This window comes from Scatophagus argus, chromosome 15, assembly GCF_020382885.2.
Source record: "Scatophagus argus isolate fScaArg1 chromosome 15, fScaArg1.pri, whole genome shotgun sequence".
Classification (NCBI taxonomy): Eukaryota; Metazoa; Chordata; class Actinopteri; family Scatophagidae; genus Scatophagus; species Scatophagus argus.
This window is the reverse complement of record NC_058507.1, coordinates 19913893-19933663: the sequence shown is the minus strand read 5'-3', so window position 1 is coordinate 19933663 and position 19771 is coordinate 19913893. Positions and strand designations below refer to the sequence as shown.

The 19771-nt window shown below is 38.7% G+C and overlaps 1 protein-coding gene across 1 annotated transcript; it reads left to right on the top strand.

Annotated features, from left to right (window-relative positions):
* Positions 1–2942: 2942 nt before the first annotated feature.
* kcnk5a (potassium channel, subfamily K, member 5a) lies at positions 2943–14515 on the top strand. The gene is made up of 5 exons (XM_046413151.1): positions 2943–3439; positions 10886–10997; positions 11207–11373; positions 11487–11655; positions 11753–14515. The coding sequence occupies exons 1-5, from the start codon at positions 3254–3256 to the stop codon at positions 12700–12702; spliced, it is 1584 nt and encodes a 527-aa protein (XP_046269107.1). The 5' UTR covers positions 2943–3253; the 3' UTR covers positions 12703–14515.
* Positions 14516–19771: the final 5256 nt, after the last annotated feature.

Genomic DNA, 19771 nt, shown 5'->3' with positions numbered 1-19771 from the left:
TTCTCACTTATTTTGCTTGAACACTAAGCATTCAAAGCAGTTTTTTTTTCCATATTTAGTGTGAGCTCAGTAATTAAAACTGTAATTTGAGCTTTCCTATTTTGCTTGTACAACCTAAAAAAGTGCATATTATATCAATGCTATAATTTTTGTCTAGGATGGGTGTTTGTGTGTGCATTTCCTAGGAATATGATAAGTGAAAATAAACAGATCACACCTTCTTGCTTCAATACCTTGATCCTAAACTCTGTACTGCATTCTCATGCAGCAAAAGCTTTGGGCTTTCTAAGATCTTTTGTCCTCTTTTGAGACTTTTGGTCACCAAATTAAACATGTGTTAATGCATCTACAGATACTTTGTTGTCTGATGTGACTCTTCCGGTTGTCTTATCAGGCCAGCCTGAAACTCCGGAAGTCCCCTTCTTTCCCATAGGGCAGACCTCCATGATGGGTTTCATCAGCTCCACAGTACAGTATGTAGTATCTCTGAGCATCTGCGGATGTTTGGCCTTAGACTGTGTTTACTGTCAGCCCAAAGGGACCAATGGGACAACATTTAGGAAAGATTAATCTCTTTAGATTTATGTAAGAACAGTCTTAATGTCACAATCAGTGCATTCTTTTTCTTCTTTCTTTTTTTTAGCAACATGTGAAAACAGAAAACTTATATATTATAAAGTTGGGGTTGGTAAGATTAGAGAAACAAACAAGAGTAGCTTGATTATGAAAGTCTAGCCTAAAATAATTCCATCCCATGCCCTCAGGCCCCCTCCAAAGTCACTCCTCTGAACCTGCACTGCCGGACTACACTGATATGTGTCTGCTAAATCCACTTAGCTTTTTTAGTCTAATAAAAAAAAGGCCTTGTGGAGGACTGCAGTCATACACAATGAGAGCACAGGCAGACTCCACCACAGACTGCAGCTTCATGGTCAAGTGATGGACTCTATAGCATCATGTGACTGCTAAGAGAGTGTATCTATTGTTTCTGAGCTCCTATTTGAAAAGCAGAATCAAATATTTTATTTTTCACCCAAATAATGACTTTGTAAAGTTCTGGACTAGAGAAGGATATCACCATCACCACGTTATGGGGAAGCTGTCAGTACAACCACCAGCTATGGTTTATACTCTGCTGGCTCAAGAGTTTGGGGCATAAAGAAGAGAGGAAATGAAAAAATGGCGGGAGGGGTCTTGAAGAACATTGTGACCGTTTTTCTTCAGTATAGTGGTGCAGATCATAGCAGGGGATGGATGCCCTTGGCCTTTGATTTCTGACGTTGTTCAGACATTTCGTTGAGCTGAATGAAAGTAAGCAAATTTCCCAAAATGTCCAACTATTAATTTAATTTAACTTAATTTAATTTTGTCACAAGTTTGATGTATGAGGGAACAGAATTAACCAAATAAAGCGCAGCCAAAGATAAAATGTCACATTTCATAGAATGTCTAACCTAAACATTTAATGAAAGAATAACTTTAGGTAAACTGAGCTGATTCCGAATATAGTAACATGTCAAAGGTGTTTTCTGACTTGATGAAGGTATTTTTTTCCTGTGACCTATTTAACAAAATATAATCTGTTCTTTTAAAGTCTTTCGCCCCATTGTTGTCCCACAGTTTCACACACATTTTGAACAAAAGCAATGCAGTGATTTGCCTTTGATTTTATACCATTGTAGAAAAGAAAGACAGATGGAGGAAGCAAAGCACTGCAGAAATATGTAGGAGTGTCGTTTTCTAAAAATGAGCAGCTTGAGTTTATACGTGTACTTGCGTGGAAGATAAATCATAATACACACACGCTCGGCCTTGGGCAAGTAGGGATCATGATGCAATATTTTGTTGTGTTGCATGTAATTTGCACAAAGCTGCCAACTTCCAACAGAGACCACAAGTACACTGAGGTCTTGTGACAACAGTGTTTTTGGAGGAGTACATCATTTTGATTTTGCCTATTCTCACACCTTCTAAAGCAGACTAATGCAAATTACATGCAGTGTCCAACTCAGTACTTTGATTGACAGGTAAGATAATAAATCCTGTTATCTCAGTCTGAGGATCATTGGCTCTACTTAAGCACTAATCAATATATTTGTTCCTTTGTTTGATCTTTGCTCCTCACAGCATCGACAAAGAAAACAGAATGCATCACTTGAGCAAACATTTGAGCAATTGAGTTCTGGACATTGACACAGGTTACCTTTAGGGGCTCTCCACTTCTTCATTTGCAAGATGGCTGCACTCGGAAAAAATAATATCACATCAAACTCCACGTTCTTGACGGGTTAAACAAGTTCTTAAGTATGTGGTGATTTATATCTTCCTTTAATTACTTTTGACAGACCTGATTATGATATTTGCAGCACTTACTGTCTGTGCTGCAGTTCTCTGAAGTCACACGCAATCACATGCAATCAATTGCAGTTTGTGCCACAAAAATTTGTATTTGCACTCTGTTGACTATGGAGCTTAAATGCATTACAAGTGACATTTTCAATTCCAAAATATGCAGCCACATTTTTTTTGGACATATATTATCATATATTTAAAAACTAGGGCCAATATAAAGTCACTGTTAAAAGGGAAACTCAACAAGATGTCACAAAATCTTATAAGAACAACACAGAGTAATTATAGCACTTTTTGTGTATAGTAAAACTCATGAAAATGTGTTGGGGGGGGATGAATAAAAGGAGCTCTTTAGAGTTGTATTTCATTTGTTGTAAGCTATAATTTCACAAAGAGTGCTTTGAAGTTTTAAATGGTCAGTGGTTGAGGCGCTTTTTGAAGTTTTTGCTGTGAAAGTTACCTTTGCATGCCACAGTTTCTCGGCAGCAGCACACCTGTGGTCAAAAAGAAACAAACTGCAGGGGAGGTGCCCCCACCCCCTCCATCGGGGCGGATCCTCGCTGCTCTTCTCCACTCCCCTGCTCAGAGTTCACTACTTCAGCCCCAGTATTTCTCTGGCAGTGCACGTGGAGGGAGTAGTATTGCGGCTGCGGTTCCACGCGCGCTCAGTCCCGCTTTATGCCTACTTTTATCTTGTTATGTCTCGAGCCCAATGCTGTCGGCAGCGGCACGTTTCACTCATTTTTCAGAACCCTCGCGCGGAAGAAGAAACATTTTGTAAACCAAAAGACTTGCTGAGAATGAGTCCCGCATAACTTCGGGTATTGTTATCTACCCCCTCCTTTCTCTCTCTCTTTTTCCCCTGTCCCGCGCTCTCCAAGTTGAGTCATTGTACATAATTATGGTAGATAAAGGCCCCTTGTTGACTTCTGCCATTATTTTTTACCTGTCCATTGGGGCAGCAATTTTTCAAGTCCTGGAGGAGCCCAATTGGAAGCTGGCTGCAAAGCAGTATAGTGCCCAGAAGGATAAAATACTTGAGGACTATCCCTGTCTGACGAAAGATGATTTGGACAGAATTTTAGAGGTATGGACACGTTCTGAACATTTTTTTCTGTTGGATTTCTGAAAAACATCTTAATGTAAAGCACGATCACTGCTGCACGCTTATTTCAGTCCACATGAGGATGATTTCAAAGTGAATCATCTAATCAGTGTTGTATATAATTATTTATCTTATTACAAATACTGTATTTCTGCATTTCTTTTGTCCAGTTTTGAAGAGGTGACACATGAGGGCCAAAAAGAGCCTCAGCTGCTGTGTGAGCGTTCACCAAACAAAAGTCCTGAGGAGTGAGATGTTGTTGGTCTAGGGTTCATCTTTGTGGGTCAACATGCCTGCACTTAGTTTATGAGCTTGAAGTCCTTAAAATATGGGCTGTTATTAAAGTTCACTGGGAAGCCTTGTTGAGATAATCTGGTGTTATCTGTGGTGGGCACCTTATGTCCGTACCTAATGATGATAATTGTTTTATTACCTGGTTAAGTCCATTTTCTCTTGTAAAACTGATGGACTGTCTGGAGCAGTGATTGTGATACTGGGTGTGGAGGGCCAATCTGTAACCTCAGCCTTTTAAAAGCTGCAGTACATGGTGTTCCATTGCCAAATTTTTGTCAAGATGGCTATTCCTTAACCTGCAGTAAAGCTGGTGCCATTGACCTCCGTGGTTTTTCCCACTGAATGAACTAAGTCAACACTCCTGTGATATCACAGGTGTTCGCCCCACGTCGTGTTGTTTATTTGCTTCCTTGAAATGTGGAGACGTTATGACCTTGACTCCATCTGAAATGTATGACAAGCGGATATAATGGTCACATGTCAGGGGCAAATCTTTCACCAAGGAAGGAGAGTGCAGAAAAGAAACCCTGATTTATGTGTTTGTGGAGGTATACGCAACACACTATCTCTCTCCCTGTTTTCTTTTTAACTTTTTTGCAAGCCTGACCAGAAACACGTCTGAACCTGTTCCCCTTTCTGGGCCCACATCAGTATTAGGGAGATTTATCACCCTCCCCCCCATCCCCCCTTCTGCTTCCCTCTGCTTTTCCTTTTTGTGTTTCGGGAGCACTGAAAGGGATATGCCCATGAACCTCCCCCCATTTGTGGCATCTCTGTAACAGCCAAAGCATTGCAATGGCCAGGTCTGCTTCTGAATGTAGCTAGGAATAATATGGGTGAGACATTTTTAAAAATTTCCTTTTGGTAGTCGCAGCTGCAAACCAGCTGAAAGGGCTGTAATTTTGGTCGAACTCTTCAAGGTGGCTCAACTGAAACTGAAACATTTCCTGCTCCTGCGGGCTCTCTGGGGGAGAAAGCCCACATAATACCATCTGTGGGGTTCCACTTTGAAAAGATAATATAAAATCACATGTTTGACTTCTTAACCTCTTCCCCAGTTACTCAGTCAGTTGTGCTGACCTGCTATCGTCTTTCCAGTAGTCTAGCAGTATTTTTCCTCTGTTGCTGTTTGCCAAGACACCTGCTGCAAAGGCTTTAGAGTCCATATATTAAAACAGATAAACATAGAGCTTTTTACACTCGGTTGCCTTTATCGACTTCATTTGTGTCAGACATTCTATTAAGTTTCCATTGTGGAAACTTTGCTCAGCTTGTTAACAGTTAGAAGCTGGTTTAACAAGAGAAGGTGACAGTCTTGTAAAAGTTAGTCTTCTCTGTTTTATTAACAAGGAGTTTACTATTAACTGTAGGAGCCTTGAAGTAGTCACAGTTTACAGATTGGATTTTATGGCCCGTCAATGCAGGCTCTTGAGAAGCTGTTATAAAAGCCCATTTAAGGGATGGCTGCACGTTATCTCTTCTGCAATTAAGAATTCAATGCTGGTCATAGCATGAAGTGTAAGCTGCATTCTCTGTGTTGCTCCGTGTTGCCCAAAAGCACTGTGGACAAAGGCAGGAGGACGGCACCATACCACATACTTCTCTAAACCATACTTGAATACGTGTATGTGTATTTCAGTCATTTAAGCAGTGTGGGTTTTCACAGCTCCTTCTGAGTGTTGAATAAATCCCAAACAAGCTGCCAACTGTCCCATTATTTCCTCAGTTTCGATCTTTTTCACAAAAAAAAAAAAAAACGCAATTATTTCCACTCATTTGAAAACCAATGCGTTCCAGGTTGTATCATATAAAATGATGGGAAAATATTCAGATATTACAAATTACGTTTGGAAATTAACTTTTTGTTTTCTTAGCTCAGAACATTGCAGGATCAACAGTTACCTGTAATGAATCATCTGTGACCAGTGATGTCAACTTAAAATTTGCCTTCCTGCAGGGTAGTGTTAGGTAGTTCTTTCCACTCACTTTTTTTTTTTTATTACAGTCCCGTTGCACATGACTTAAAGATCACATTTGTGTGGCTAAATAAGCAGTTTGCAAACACTGTTTAACACACTGTCACATGCGTAAAATAAAACATGGCCCCTGGTAAGAATGAAAAAGCACAAGTGAATGAAGTAGCACTCTGTTTTGGGGGATTGCTAGCTTTGTCATGTGCCTAGGATGCTGTCTTGGGGCTGCTGGCTTGAAATAGCCAAGTCTTTCTTCCTCTTTTGAAATTGTGTCAAAAAAGAAATTACACTGAAGTCATGGAAAGTAGCACTGTATTTCAGTGTCATGAGTTTGATTTAGGTAGTTAGTTAGTCAGACAGAAATATCCTGACTGCCTTGTATTGCTAATTAGATTTTACTTCAGCCTCAAATGGCTGCATGTATTGTGCATTGTGAGAATGCAACCATTTAATTCAAGTAATTAAAACCAGTCCATTCTGTAGTATAGCACATCCTGCAACGAGTCCAAACCAAGTTTCAGTCGAGTGTAATTTAATGAAATGTTTATCTCCTCAACAAAGACATTGGCAAACAAAGCAGAATACCTTATGTGATGTTAATGAAGGAAGTCCTTCACTCTCATGCAGTACAGCCTAGTTTTCCACAGCCGCTTACAAATCTGTTCAAATATGCTCTGCTTAACAGTTGGAAGATGTAAGAATCCATTTACAGCTTGCCCTTCTTCATGCGTATCAAACCCAGAAAAAGCTGGACATACATTGTCTGGACTTGGTCTGCGTCACCATCAGTTTCTTCTCAGCGTTGGAACAAATCATGGAAACATAATTTTACGCCTTTCATATTTCCCTCTTTTGCAGGGTTTTGCCCTACACTGTGTGGGAGATCTTTAAAGTGTGCACACAGTGAAATCTCTGCTTTGTTTTCTGGATGCATTGACTGCAATCCATCCACCTCGTATCAATACCGAAATCAATACATAGTGACACGGAAAGGCTTGAGTGACTTCTTTGTCCGTACATCGGTCAACACAGCAGTCATGTTGTGCACATGTACTGGAAGTGGAAAAATACCTAGTAACTGGAGTGGTATGCTGGGCCGCCAGCTGTCTGATAACAGTTGGAGTTTGTCTTTGTGGTTTTTACGGTTCTTTGGTTATCAGAGTGTGGCAGCGGCAGACTGCTATGCCTGCCGTTTGGCAGTATTTCCAGTTTCACAAAAGAAGGGAATCCTGTACTTGAAGAATGTGACACTGGCTCTGTTTTGGTCTTTCTGTGGAATATTGTGACTTTCAGTATGAATACAAGTCAAAATGATATATTTCATATCAAGCTTTTCACAACGTGTGTAACTTGGACTCATTGGATTGATTGTCTATAGCTCATCAGTTGTTATTTGTATTATTGGTTCATTTCAAAAAATAAACATCCAGTAGAACATTTCCAAACTCTTCTGCCAAACCGGTTTCCACTCCGTATTCTTTTTCTCTGATATTATTTACTGCAACTTGCAGCTGACAACAAGCATATTTTTTTGCGCATAAATTGTGTGTTCAAACATTTACAGCCTTCTGTCATGTTGTGCCAATACCATTTTTAGCCTAATGTGATACTTTGCACCATTTTTGGCAACTTTTGTTTTATGGGCACATGTGTCATTATAATAATTTGCCTTTGAGATAAAATGGTATTAATAATAGACTCATATGCAGACTACTTATTTTATTAATGTTTTAGTCTGTAAAATGTCAAACAATTGTGCAAAATCATCCATTGTAACTCCCAGACTATCAGGTGACTTCTTCAAATGTCATGTTTTTATATAAATATATGGCGGTAAATGAAATCCTCACATTTGACAATGAGGAACCATTAATTATCAAATCAACAAGAATTATCCAAATAATTGCCACTTTTTTTCTTTCTTTTTTTTTTTCAAATTCAAAAAGGTTTCTCGGGTTACGTGGCTAGGAGTTTCATGCTGGTGTTATGAGTTGCTCAGTCAGGTTGTTTTACTGGACTGGGCATTTTTGGCAGTGATAAGTCAACCACAACCCAAGGTGTTATCTTTTGTAAAAGCAAGCAGCCACTAATGTTGTACTACTTCATCAATTGAGTCTACCAATATAGTACGAGTATGAATCAGTATTAACACTAACTTAAGTTCTTCATTAATAAGCTTGTGGTTTCATTTTGTTTAGCACATTTTGAAATGTTTCTTCCCTCATTTCATGCATGTCATGCACTGGCTGTACCACTTGGCAAAATGCCATTTTGCTGTACATCATTAGGGATTTATAACTGCTAATTTTTTAGCCAAGGTTGCTGGATTAGCAATTGGTCTCATAGCAATTTCTCCATTGGTTAGACTTCCAGAGATGGCAGTTTAACAACTTCTACTAAAGTTGGTTTAGGTTCAGTGTGACACAGAGTGTCTTTTCTTCTTTCTCCCCCAGTGTTTGTGCTTTTTGCCTTGTTCTCAGGGTTATTTGTGACCTGAGACAACCATGACTTGACCAGTGGCCAACCCCTTAACCTCTCAAGGACCTTTGACTTGCAAAGCTTGTTCAGTCCTGTATGAGCATTTTGTCACTGTTTTAGTGCTTTGTGGATGGAAGAAAAAAATATTTCTCCTTTACCTGTGTAGTTAAATGGTAGCAAGACAGGATGTTTAAAGATTTGCGACCTGCGTTATTTTTAAAAGTTGTATCTCATTGAGAACACGAATGTCACTCTTTAGCTTGCTCTCTGCCCTCATTGTATTCCTGTGAATCAGCATTTTGTACATTTCAAACTTCAGCACTTTTTATCTGGCAGGCAGGCTGTGAACATGTGCAAATCACCCTCATTAGGCTAGAATAAGGTGTAGTGCTGAGCACACAAATTTGACACACAAACATAACATTTGTCACTTTTTTCGGGTTTTTTTTGGTTTTTTTTCCACATAGCAAACAAACCTCAAACACCCAAAATTTCTGCAGAGCCGGTGGGGTAAAATTTCATATTGGTTACAAAAGAGGCATGAATGAATAATGATTTTGGGGTGGATTTACCACAAGCAGGCTGTCATGTGAATTTTAAAGATGTAATATGTAAAATTTCCACATAAAATATCTAAAACCATTAGATCTTTGTTAAACATTCTGTTGAGTTCTGTATTTATGTCATTACAAAAAAATAATTTTTATTCAAGGTAAAGTTATTCAAGGTAAAGGTGCAATTAATTTTGTTACCTGTTGCTGAAAATTCCAGGAGAGTCAGAGTGAAGCAGGAAGTTGGTGAACATTGCTAAATAAAGGTGGATTACCTTGTTCCTGAGCATTTCTGCCTGAGTCACTTCAGATAGATTTACATGTGGTGATGATTTGGCAGGGAAAACAACAATGATCTCTTACATGTTTTGTTTCGATAGAGCTCCCCAGAAGCAGAATAGATTTGGATTTACTTTCATTTATAATACTTGTGCAGTTGTATTATTGTAAACGCTTTTTCACTTTCGAGTCATGCAAGTCATTTCTTTGTTTCACAAGGGTTTTCACCTGTTGTGCAAGAACGTTTTTAGAGGAATATTTATTTTTAGAAAGTACATTGTGCAGATTACAAGGCTACATGTCATATTAAATGTAGCCCGTTCTGCCCAATTGGATCGTAAATGGACCCAAACATTTTTTTTATTATACCTATGCAGCTGTAGTGTGAGGTAGTTCATTGGGTCAACAGGGATATGCACTTGTGGGGTATCAAAGTTTTCTGTAATCATCTTAAACCAAATAAGATTTTAGCCTCAACATGGACAATAGCAAGGTTACCCCATGCATATAGATGTAACCAGTAATTACAGAGACTGTGGACTGTCGGGAGGGCTGTCAAATGTGAAAGTGCGTAAGCAGCAGTTGTTCACTTGAGTGAGGTTTTCCTCTTTAATTTCTAGTCATGGTTCGAACACAAACTTGGTCATCACTGCTGTCATCCTAAAGCCCAACAGAGGAACTGTGTTGTTTCAGCACACAAAAGAATGGCCTCCCCTTGTGCTGGTAATTACAGAGCAGAACTGTCACAGACCTGTTATTATTAAAGAACCAAGCTTCTTCCAGTACTTAAGAGCTTACATGAATTTTGCCAACCATTGCACATTTCCTCTCTTCAAGCAAATTTGGAGAAGGAAGAACTTTGGTGTAGGGGGAATGCATTGTCTCACCACACATGGCTGGGTGTTTGTGAAAAATCAACAGGGGGAAATTCAGTTTCTCTTTTGGCCGTTTAAGCACTTATGGTTGGGAATGATTGATTAAGCATTTTCTGCCTTCTTTGCATGTCAACACTAAAACTTCCTCGCAAGAGCAAATTGATGTATCCCAAGGTCTAGGTCAGTTATTCCCAACCGCTGTGCCACGGCACATAGGTGTGCCGTGAGAAACCGTCAGTTGTACCTCAGATGATTATCCAATTTCACCTGATCGGTACTCTAAGTGAGCGGCGTGTAGTGACAGACAACAATTAACTGATCCGAACATTTTTGTTTGGTGGTATGCCACAAGATTTTTCTAATGTAAAATATGTGCCGTGGCTGAAAAATGGTTGGGAAACACTGGTCTAGGTGGTTAGAAAAAATATTGCCTGGGGATTAAGCACAAAATACCTTTTTTACCTTTTTAATACCTAGTAATACCAAGTGTAACTTGTACTTATTCATTGCAACTTTGGATCTCTGAAAAAGAAAAACAAGCACAAACAACCACAAACACTGAAGAACCACCTGATGCTCTTTTTAATCTATGCATCATCATGTGATAGCAGATAGCAGTTTAGGGATGCGGCACTTGCCTTCCTGTTTCCCTACCAATGTAAGCAGTGGTTGGAACTATAAAGCCCTCAGGTTAGCAGCAATTCTCCAGGGTACCTGAGTGTCGTTTCAGCTCATCAGTACCACTGGAGATACCATCAACATATCATAGGAAGGATGTGGTTTAAGAAATTGAGTTTACACGCGACAAACTTCCTGTCTGTCTTTATCTTAGCCAGATTAGACTTTTCATAACTGCCAATGGATAGCATCAATCTGAGTCTTGATGCTAAAATAAATCCATCCATTTGTCTTACTTTAAGTGAATTGAATCTTAATTCAAGCGTAAACTCAGATTTGATCTTTCATCTTTGTCCTCAGGTGGTGTCTGATGCTGCAGGCCAAGGTGTCACCATAACTGGCAGCAAGACCTTCAACAACTGGAACTGGCCAAATGCTGTTATCTTTGCAGCCACTGTTATCACTACCATTGGTAAGTACTTTTGGACATTCAGCAATGACAGTTATAATTCTGAGAGGAAACAAGCCATTTTGATCTGTTTTGCTACACTGCTTGAATGTTTAAGAGAATGTGACTGCTTGTTGGAATAGTTGTTGGCCATATTAAAGAAACATACATAATTAGGGATAATTCAAACAACCCAACCCTAACCACTTGGTATTCATTTTCAAATTTTAAAGGATATGGAAACATTGCCCCTAAAACATCAGCGGGCCGTGTATTTTGCATCTTCTATGGGCTGTTTGGTGTGCCTTTATGTCTTACCTGGATCAGTGAACTTGGAAAGTTCTTTGGAGGGAGAGCCAAGCACCTGGGCCAGTATCTAACCAAGAAAGGATTTTCACTTGTAAGTAGAAATTAACATGTATCCACTGTTGAAAAAGTACTTGAATTACTCTGTGCTTTCATCTGGAGTAATGTTATTTCTTTTTTTTTTTTCTTTCTCTTTCTTTTTTCCAGAGAAAGGCTCAGTTTACCTGCACAGCTATTTTTCTCCTATGGGGTGTGCTGATCCATTTAGTCCTTCCACCTTTTGTATTTATGTCCCAAGAGGGTTGGACATATATCGAAGGCTTATACTTCTCTTTTGTAACCTTGACCACAATTGGTTTTGGGGACTTGGTAGCAGGTAAGCTGAGAACTAAATATAATTCTTTTGATAGATACAATCACATAAACCAGGCCAGAACTCGAGATTCAAATGGCTGTTTTGTTTGTCCTTGCAGGTGTGGAACCAAATAAAGAATACCCAACTCTATACCGTTACTTTGTGGAAGTATGGATTTATCTGGGGCTGGCCTGGCTGTCTTTGTTCTTCAACTGGAAAGTACGGATGGTGATTGAGGCCCACAAGGCACTGAAGAAACGCCGCAAACTGCGCAAGCTATCTCTTGATGAGCTCCGACACTACAAAGAGTCTCACAAGGCTGCCCTTCGTTTGCCACCCACTCCTAATGATGTCAACATCTTCAGCTTCCTGTCCAAGAAGCAAGAAGGCTACAACGACTTGATTAAGCAGATTGGCACCAAAAAAGATGGCAGAAGCAACAGCAGCAGTGTCAACACCAACAATAAAGCCAAAGAGATTGGCCGTTCCAAGAGTTGCAATGATGCCCCCATGTTTAATAGTCATACCATCCTAAGTCTGGACCGTTCACCCCGCCAAAAGAGACGCTATAGTTTCAGTGATCGTGTCACTGTTGCTTTTTCAAAGTCCAAGAACTACCTTCTGGGCTCAGATAATGGTTTACTGCTAACAGAGGACTCTGTAGAGGGTGACCTAGAACTTGACCAGGTCCAAATGTATGAGAACCAGCTTGACAAGGATGTTGACATAGAACACAGAGGAGTGGGAGAATGTGGACCAAGTGGTCGAAGGACATGGGAATCTAAAGAGTATCATCCCTTGACATTTCAAAATGCTAATATTACTTTTATAGACGAAGAGAACTTTCTCAGCAATAACTTGGAGGAGGAGGAGGAGGATGATGATGACGATGACTCTAAAGCAAAACTATCCATTACTACGTGTGATGAAAACATTGAAACCAACTCCAAGGAGGAACAGATCTCTGAATCTGAAGGATCTGTGTTCACTAGTGATGATTCAGAACACAGTCACTCCTATGAGAAGCTTGTAGAGGAATATGCAAAAGAAGAAAATACAGACTCTTGATCTTCTGATGTAAGCTGGTTGGTATTGAAGTATATGTTTTCTAAAATGAATTGTTTTAAAGAATATTTGAAGTCCCATTGCACTTTTCGGGGGTTTGATAAGGAAACGCAAGATCAAATTTCAAATCAGTGTTCTGTTCTTAGCTGGAAAATGAAGATTCACATCACTTTGACTAGGAACTCTAGAACAAATGTCCTGCATCTTGATACAGAGAATGACACATAACCTCATGAGTATTTAACATCTGCTCTATTTATGTCTTTTTATACGGTATGACAGACTTTATGCCACACATTTATTTTACTGTCCAAACTAATAACTGTTTTCCATGGATTCTTTTTTTACTCCTAGGTTGTTAATAAATTCTATGTGGAAATGTATCTTATTTCCCATAGTTTCTTCTGTGCATATTCACCACATTGGTGTTTTGATAATATTTATTAAGATGAAGGACTCAGTAGCTTTTATTCACTGGCTGCATGGTTCTCCCATTGCACAATTCCACTAAATGAGAACAATTCAAAGTCCATTTCAGTGCAGATTGTCTTTTTAAAACCTGAGCCGAACATTTGTCCTTAAAGATAATGAAGGAGGTTAAGGGCCAAATTTTCATCTTTTTTTATTTGGTGTTTTATTTTGGCTGTAACTTGATAACTTGTTCTGTCTGAGACTGCTGTTTATTTTGACAATAAGGAATAGAATTGTGACTGCACTAGAGGTCATCAGACAGCATCTGGGAGTCTAGAACCAAACAAATGTAAACGTAAAAAGGAAAATCTCACTCTTAACTAAGATTTGTTTTCCTTTTTTTCCCCCCGCTCTTTTGTTTCAAGTTTTTTCTCTACTATAAAAAAATTTGCTTTGGAATGAAAATCTGCTTCTATTGTCACATAGTAAACACCTCTTAGAAAACACTACTTTATTGTTTCATTTTGCTGCTGACAGCATGTCAAATGTTGATCTGTGTCTTTTGGCTCCTCTACATGGCGGTGCATAATGGGAACGAAACTTACACACCAACAATATTCTCCCTTTTTGTCTCTTTAGCACCCTTTCATTTCATTGTATTTGCCATGTAAATATTGGCTGAAAGCCCATCAGTAGTCACAAACACAGTTCTGCTCAGGACATGGCCTTGCTACTTATGTTTGCCTATGGGGGCTCGCAGTGGCACAAATGACTGAAGTACCGCTTTTGACAGGCAGCCAAGGTTAAATTGTCACAGATCGATGCTCTCTTGACGTATGTTTTAGTCATAAGACATAAAGTCAGCAGTATTGGTGCTGTCAGTTTAGTGTAGAGTCTTTCCCCATGGTTTTATGTGAGCACACATCACCTGTTGTGAAAAAAAGACTTAAATCCACTGCAAAATAGAAAGGTATAGAGTACGATGCAACTTCTATTATTGAATGTATTGATAATTATTCACTTAAAAAAATGAAATCTTTCACGCTGGGTGTTTTCCTCTCTTGTCTTTTATTTCATCACAGGGCCACCATGTTTGTCTGTGACATTCATCTCTGCCTGTCATTTTCCCAGGTTTTCCGCAGTGTTAGTTTAGCAGTGTTATGCAGCCATGGTACTTCTGTGGATAGAATTTCAAGCATGTCTCTAGATTATTAACTAAGAACAGGTTAGGCAGGTTTAACCTATTGTCCTAAGCTGTCTTCCCAATGTTGTTCCCTTGTGTAAAACTCCATAGTTGTATAGTTGTTGACTTTTTTATGATTAAATTATTCATGTTTGTAAAGTTTGTATATAAATTCCAAGCAATACTGTATATTCATGTAAATAAACATTTAATAAAACTTGAGTCACTTTGTTATTATTATAACATTTTGCTAAACCACCGCTCCAATGACCTTGTCCAGTGACTTCAAGACGAGGAATACAGTAGCTGCGTGCACAAAACAAGCATTCAGTTTGTTTTTTCAGATCATGTGCGACGGCAGTGTGTGAATAGTCCATGTGTTCACAAAGTTTGGCTGCTCGTGGAAGCACAGACAAGGGTTCATATAGACAGATGGTGGATGCGCAAACCACCAGCTGTATTGCTGAGCAGTTGTTTAATATCTACTGCTGCTCTGGAGGGAACCTTCTAAAGTTTGGAAAATGAACCATGATGATGTCACCGGGGATATTTCAGGTTGGACTTCAGCTTTAATTTGGCAATTAGGACGGCAATGTTGGTTGGTTGGTTCATCTACCTTTTTGGTCCAAAGATAATTATTTTAACAAATATTAGATTGATTGCAGTGAAATTGTGTGCAGACTATCATTTTCCATTTGGCTATGATAATGATCATGGAAAACATTGTTCCTCGCAAAGTAGCGTTGTCATTGTGAACATGTTGCATGAAATATCCCACTGAAAGATACTTGAGCCTACTGGAAAATGTAGGCTAAAGTGTTTAAACAGTTTGACCCATGATTGGGGCTTAAAGCCAGGATATTGTGGCCTCTGCTCTATCTTTTTTAAGAATGTCCCACCACAAATGATATGGAAGTGTTGGTATAACCCTTTTAAAACCTCCAAAAGGCAGCTTTGTAGGTTTACATGTTTGTTTGTTTGTTTGTTTTTTTCATTTTTATATGTGTGTAGCTATGAAACTAAATTAATGTTGCAACAGATCATGTGTGGTATTTCCTTGCTTTATGGAGCCAAATGCATGCCCTTTCTTGAGCATGTCCTTAAAAATCATTGCACTGGCTAACAAACCATAGAATGACCATTTACCTTGAAGAGCAAAAGTACAAACAATACCCAATGACTCAATGATGTCATCTACCTGTACACAACACTGTGTCCGCAGGTTCTTGTACAAAATTTGCATGGTGATAGCGACACCTGGAATTTCTCATTAGAAACACAAACTTCAAGGTCATTCACTTGGGACAAGTGAACCACACTGCAAAAGAAGCAGAAAGCAGATACAAAAAAACAAATCATAATAAGGACAGTGAAAAAGAGTAAAGAGAAAGACAAAACTACCAAAAACCCGACATCAGACCGCCAAAAAATTAAATTCCTACACATTATCTGTGCCTATTTAAAAGTTAACATCATGATATTTTAGGTCAGAGTATCATTTAATGATTAGAATGCAAGTCAAAGCATGTTGATCTATTCTGATCTGCCAGAAAAACATGAGATTAGCGTATGCGTAACAGTCAGTTGTTGTTGGCACAAGCTAAACATGAACACCACTCCCTAAATGGATTCAGCAGAATGTAAGAATCTGCAATCTCCAATCTTATTTTATTGCATTTCTGCTATCAATGTTTGACTGGAATGGGTGGTGTTAGGGAGCTTTGCCCTTATAAATGTTAACTCAACTGATGATGGTTACTGAACCAAGCTGAAGACAGGGCTCTCTGTGAAAATGTGCTGAGCCTGGTGGAAACCAGAATGTCTCCTGTTACTGTGGGATTCCAGGCACAATATAAATCAACCCTCTTTTATGTCTTCAAGTTCCTCACTCCAAAGTGTGATCCAATATGTACAGATAAATTACTATGGATACTGAAGCCATTCTCATTGAATTAAAAGTATTTTTTTCTGGATATTTTATTCCTTTATTACAGCCAGGCAGTATGGACAGGAGATGACAGGAAACAGGACAGACTGATGCAACAAATTTCTGTGGCTGGGCTCAAACTGGTTACTTTACCATTCATGGTGGTAATCTTAACTTCTGAACAACAATTAAATATATCTGTACTGAAATGATTTAGAAAACTAAAATGATTAGATTAGGGCAAATTATCCACTTAAAGAAGATACCTCTGATAGCCCCAGAAAACCTCATAAGTGGTAAGCTTTTCTTGATGACATTAAAGTGGTTATGATCTGTATTTTAATAACAACATATCAAATGACAACAAGATGCTATGAAAGGGTGATAAGACCTACAAAGAATGATCACCTGACCTCTACCTTACAGGGCTTTCTACTTAGTTGTCCAGCACTCAGCTTCACTGTTTTGGTTCACTCTGGCTCCTCTCATAGTGTCCTTTTCTGCCACAGCAGCAGCTTTTTTTTGCCTGTGAAAAAGCTCTTAAAACCTACTTCACAATATGCCAAACAGCAGTTAGACAAGGTTAGCTGACAAATATAGCTGAGAAAGTAGCACTTATTCCAGTCAGAAGTACGTAGAGTCCAAAAACAAAGCTAAAAGGGGTGTGTATTGGACTGACATTAATCACGTGGACACAAAGACAACTCTAAGTTCACCATATTAACTTAAAAGGTTAAAATATGCCAGTGTAGTTTGAAAATTTTGTTTCCACTGCCCTTAAGTGGACGAAAAATCAATAATTGCAGGTTTAAATATTTAAAACTAAATAAGCAGCAGCAATAAAAATTTTAGCCTTTGGCATGATATTTCGGAGCATCTCCAACCATCAAAGTTATGTCCACTAAAAGTACTTTTTTGCCCCTCACAGAACACAACAGAGATGATTCTTACAGAGACAGATTTTTTTGTTAAAGAGTATCATCATTTTTATTCAACCAAAAACATAAGTCTCGCTCAGGGAGAAGTCTTGCTTTGAAGTCTTGTGAGGTGAATAGTTGCAGGAATATGATGGCGGACACATGAGTCAGGGAAGGAAAGAGAACTTTGGAGTTTACCGCAAGGAACTGCCAACAAGGATTTAGTTCCATAGCCATGGCCGAATATTTTGCAGCCTAGATGAGGTAATGTTGTCAGACACTAAGAATATCAATCTCACCAAAAAAAAAAAAAAAAAAAAACCCAAATCAAAACAAAACAAACAAAACCACTTCTAGTGCACACAACTTTGATGGTTGGAATTTCCTCAAAGGTTGATGTTGCAGCATTTGCAGCCATGTCAGAGCTGCCAGCTGAGGTAAACTATTGGACCAGTTCCAAAACTATAGCTAAGTATGAATCATTTAGACAACACAATATGGAAACATAGGGTTAAGGCTTAAAAATACCAGAATTCTCCTTTTAAAGTTTTCATCAGGATAGTGTGTTTGTAATTTGATCAGATTTGATTGGCAGTAGCCTGGCAGCAGAAACAAACAACCCATCAACTATTAACAGATTCATTTAAAAGTTGTCAGACTCTGATTGATTCATAGGATTATGTGACATCACCTTTTACAGGAAAACAGCACTCACTTCGAACCAGTGAAAAGAGCAATAACCAGAAACAGCAACAACTATTTTAACTTCTGCAGATAAATGTGTTTTCACATGGAGTCCCAAAACTCATAACAAGATTTACTAGTCATAAGAAACTGATTGAGAATAGGCTTTTGAGCCTTTAATCATAGAGGCAGGTTTCAAAAAGTAAGGACAGCAAAATACTCCACTCTTTTTTACATTGTTATTGTAGCTTTACATCCATCATAATTTGTAAGAGTTTAAACTGGTGACAGGAAATGGGAGCAAGGCTGGTCTTATCGTCAGAAACGCAAAGCCAGTGAATGTTCTTTTTGTCATCAAAATGCATGCAATTTAGGCAATGCCTCAGGACAGTGAAAACTGACTGAGTGGCCTCAGTCACTCTCTGTGATGGGACTCAAAGGGACAATTCAGAGCTTATGTTTACTGTTGGTTAGCTCAAAGAGGGAGCTACAATATATATGCTTGTTTCGTGGTTGTGAATGCCCTCATGCTCATTTTAGAATACCCACAGGTGAAGGAGGATCAGAGAGTCTTGTGTCTTCAGTTTCACAGCACTTAAACTCTGCACATTTTACTACAACGTCAGAAGTCATGATTTTGTATGGTTCGGGGATTTTCAGAGCAAGATTAAATGAGGATAAACGATCAGGAGACATTTGCTCTTCTGAAATAATATACCATTCTTTTTGTTTGTTGAGAAACCGCATAGAGTTGACCGACATAAACTGGCTGCAAGTCATCATTCAGCACCTAGAAGCTTCCACTGCAGAGTTCAGAGAACAGATTTTACTTATGAAAGAATTCCCATATGACTGTTTGACCTTTGCATCTATATTTTAACTGACTTAAAGTTATATAAGGTCTTAGAAAACTGGGTCGCAAGCATAATAAATGTCAAACATTCACATCTTGATATGGTGCTAGAAACATGTAAAAATGAAACATTGTATTTCTTTAGGATGCATGTTAAGAAGTAGAAAAATGGTTTACTATTTTCACCTCAGCTTTCCAAATTCAAAGAATCACAATGTGGAGTTTGTTTAAGTTTCCTTTAGAACTCGATTTTGTGTCTTTGTATGCAGTTTTGGACATTGCAGCAGTTCCTTTAAATATCCCCTATCCTCCAAAGTAGTAAGATGTATCAACAAGGTTGCATGTAAAAATGCAACAGGACTGCTACACTACACTAGATGCAAAAAGCAGAGCAGAAAATGAACCCTTGGTGTGATGAGCTGCTGAAATTTTACACAAATATGTTGAATTGCATAACACAGGTGGCCGGCAATGAGCCAAAGCTAACAAATTATCTTGCTATATTATGTGAATTATTATTTTCTAAAATGTTCATTTATGTGATGCTAAATTGAGCACAATCTAACATCTAATCTCTTCCTTGTGTCAGTTCAAGTCAAGAAGCCTAAAACTGAACTCTCAGTGACCTGTGGGGTTTTCAAGCTGTGAAGGCGTGTGTCTGTTCACTATTCATTTAGGGAGTCAGATTATGCAAGGAATCCTGAAACCAGACAGCTGGCCCTCCTCTGTCTTTCACAGTGCGCTACTTCCTTCAAAGTTTTGTGTTTCCCAGATGTAGAGAGCACTTGTGAAGAGACTACAGCAAGTCAGCGTTTAAGTCTGGTTGGCAAATACACTTTAAATCAGTTTATACAGTAACCAAATCTCTTAATCCAGGCCATCATTGTGCCGTATACATGCCAATAAAAAGGGAATTATCTAATTTGATTTATTTGGATTCCACTACATGAATCTCAGTGATAGTGTATGAAATGCACAACACTTAGTTGTTTCTTTGAATAGCTATCAAGGAACAAGCAACACAAAACACAGTGCTCAGGGTCATACTGCAGTGATTAACACTCAGTGTGTCTGAATAAATCAATGCCATCTCTCTT

Bases quoted from the DNA above. Each gene is read 5' to 3' on its own strand.
- kcnk5a (XM_046413151.1), top strand. From the start codon at position 3,254: ATGGTAGATAAAGGCCCCTTGTTGACTTCTGCCATTATTTTTTACCTG. The intron at 11,374-11,486 runs GTAAGTAGAAAT...TCTTTTTTCCAG, and splicing joins CCAAGAAAGGATTTTCACTT to AGAAAGGCTCAGTTTACCTG. The intron at 11,656-11,752 runs GTAAGCTGAGAA...TTGTCCTTGCAG, and splicing joins TTTTGGGGACTTGGTAGCAG to GTGTGGAACCAAATAAAGAA.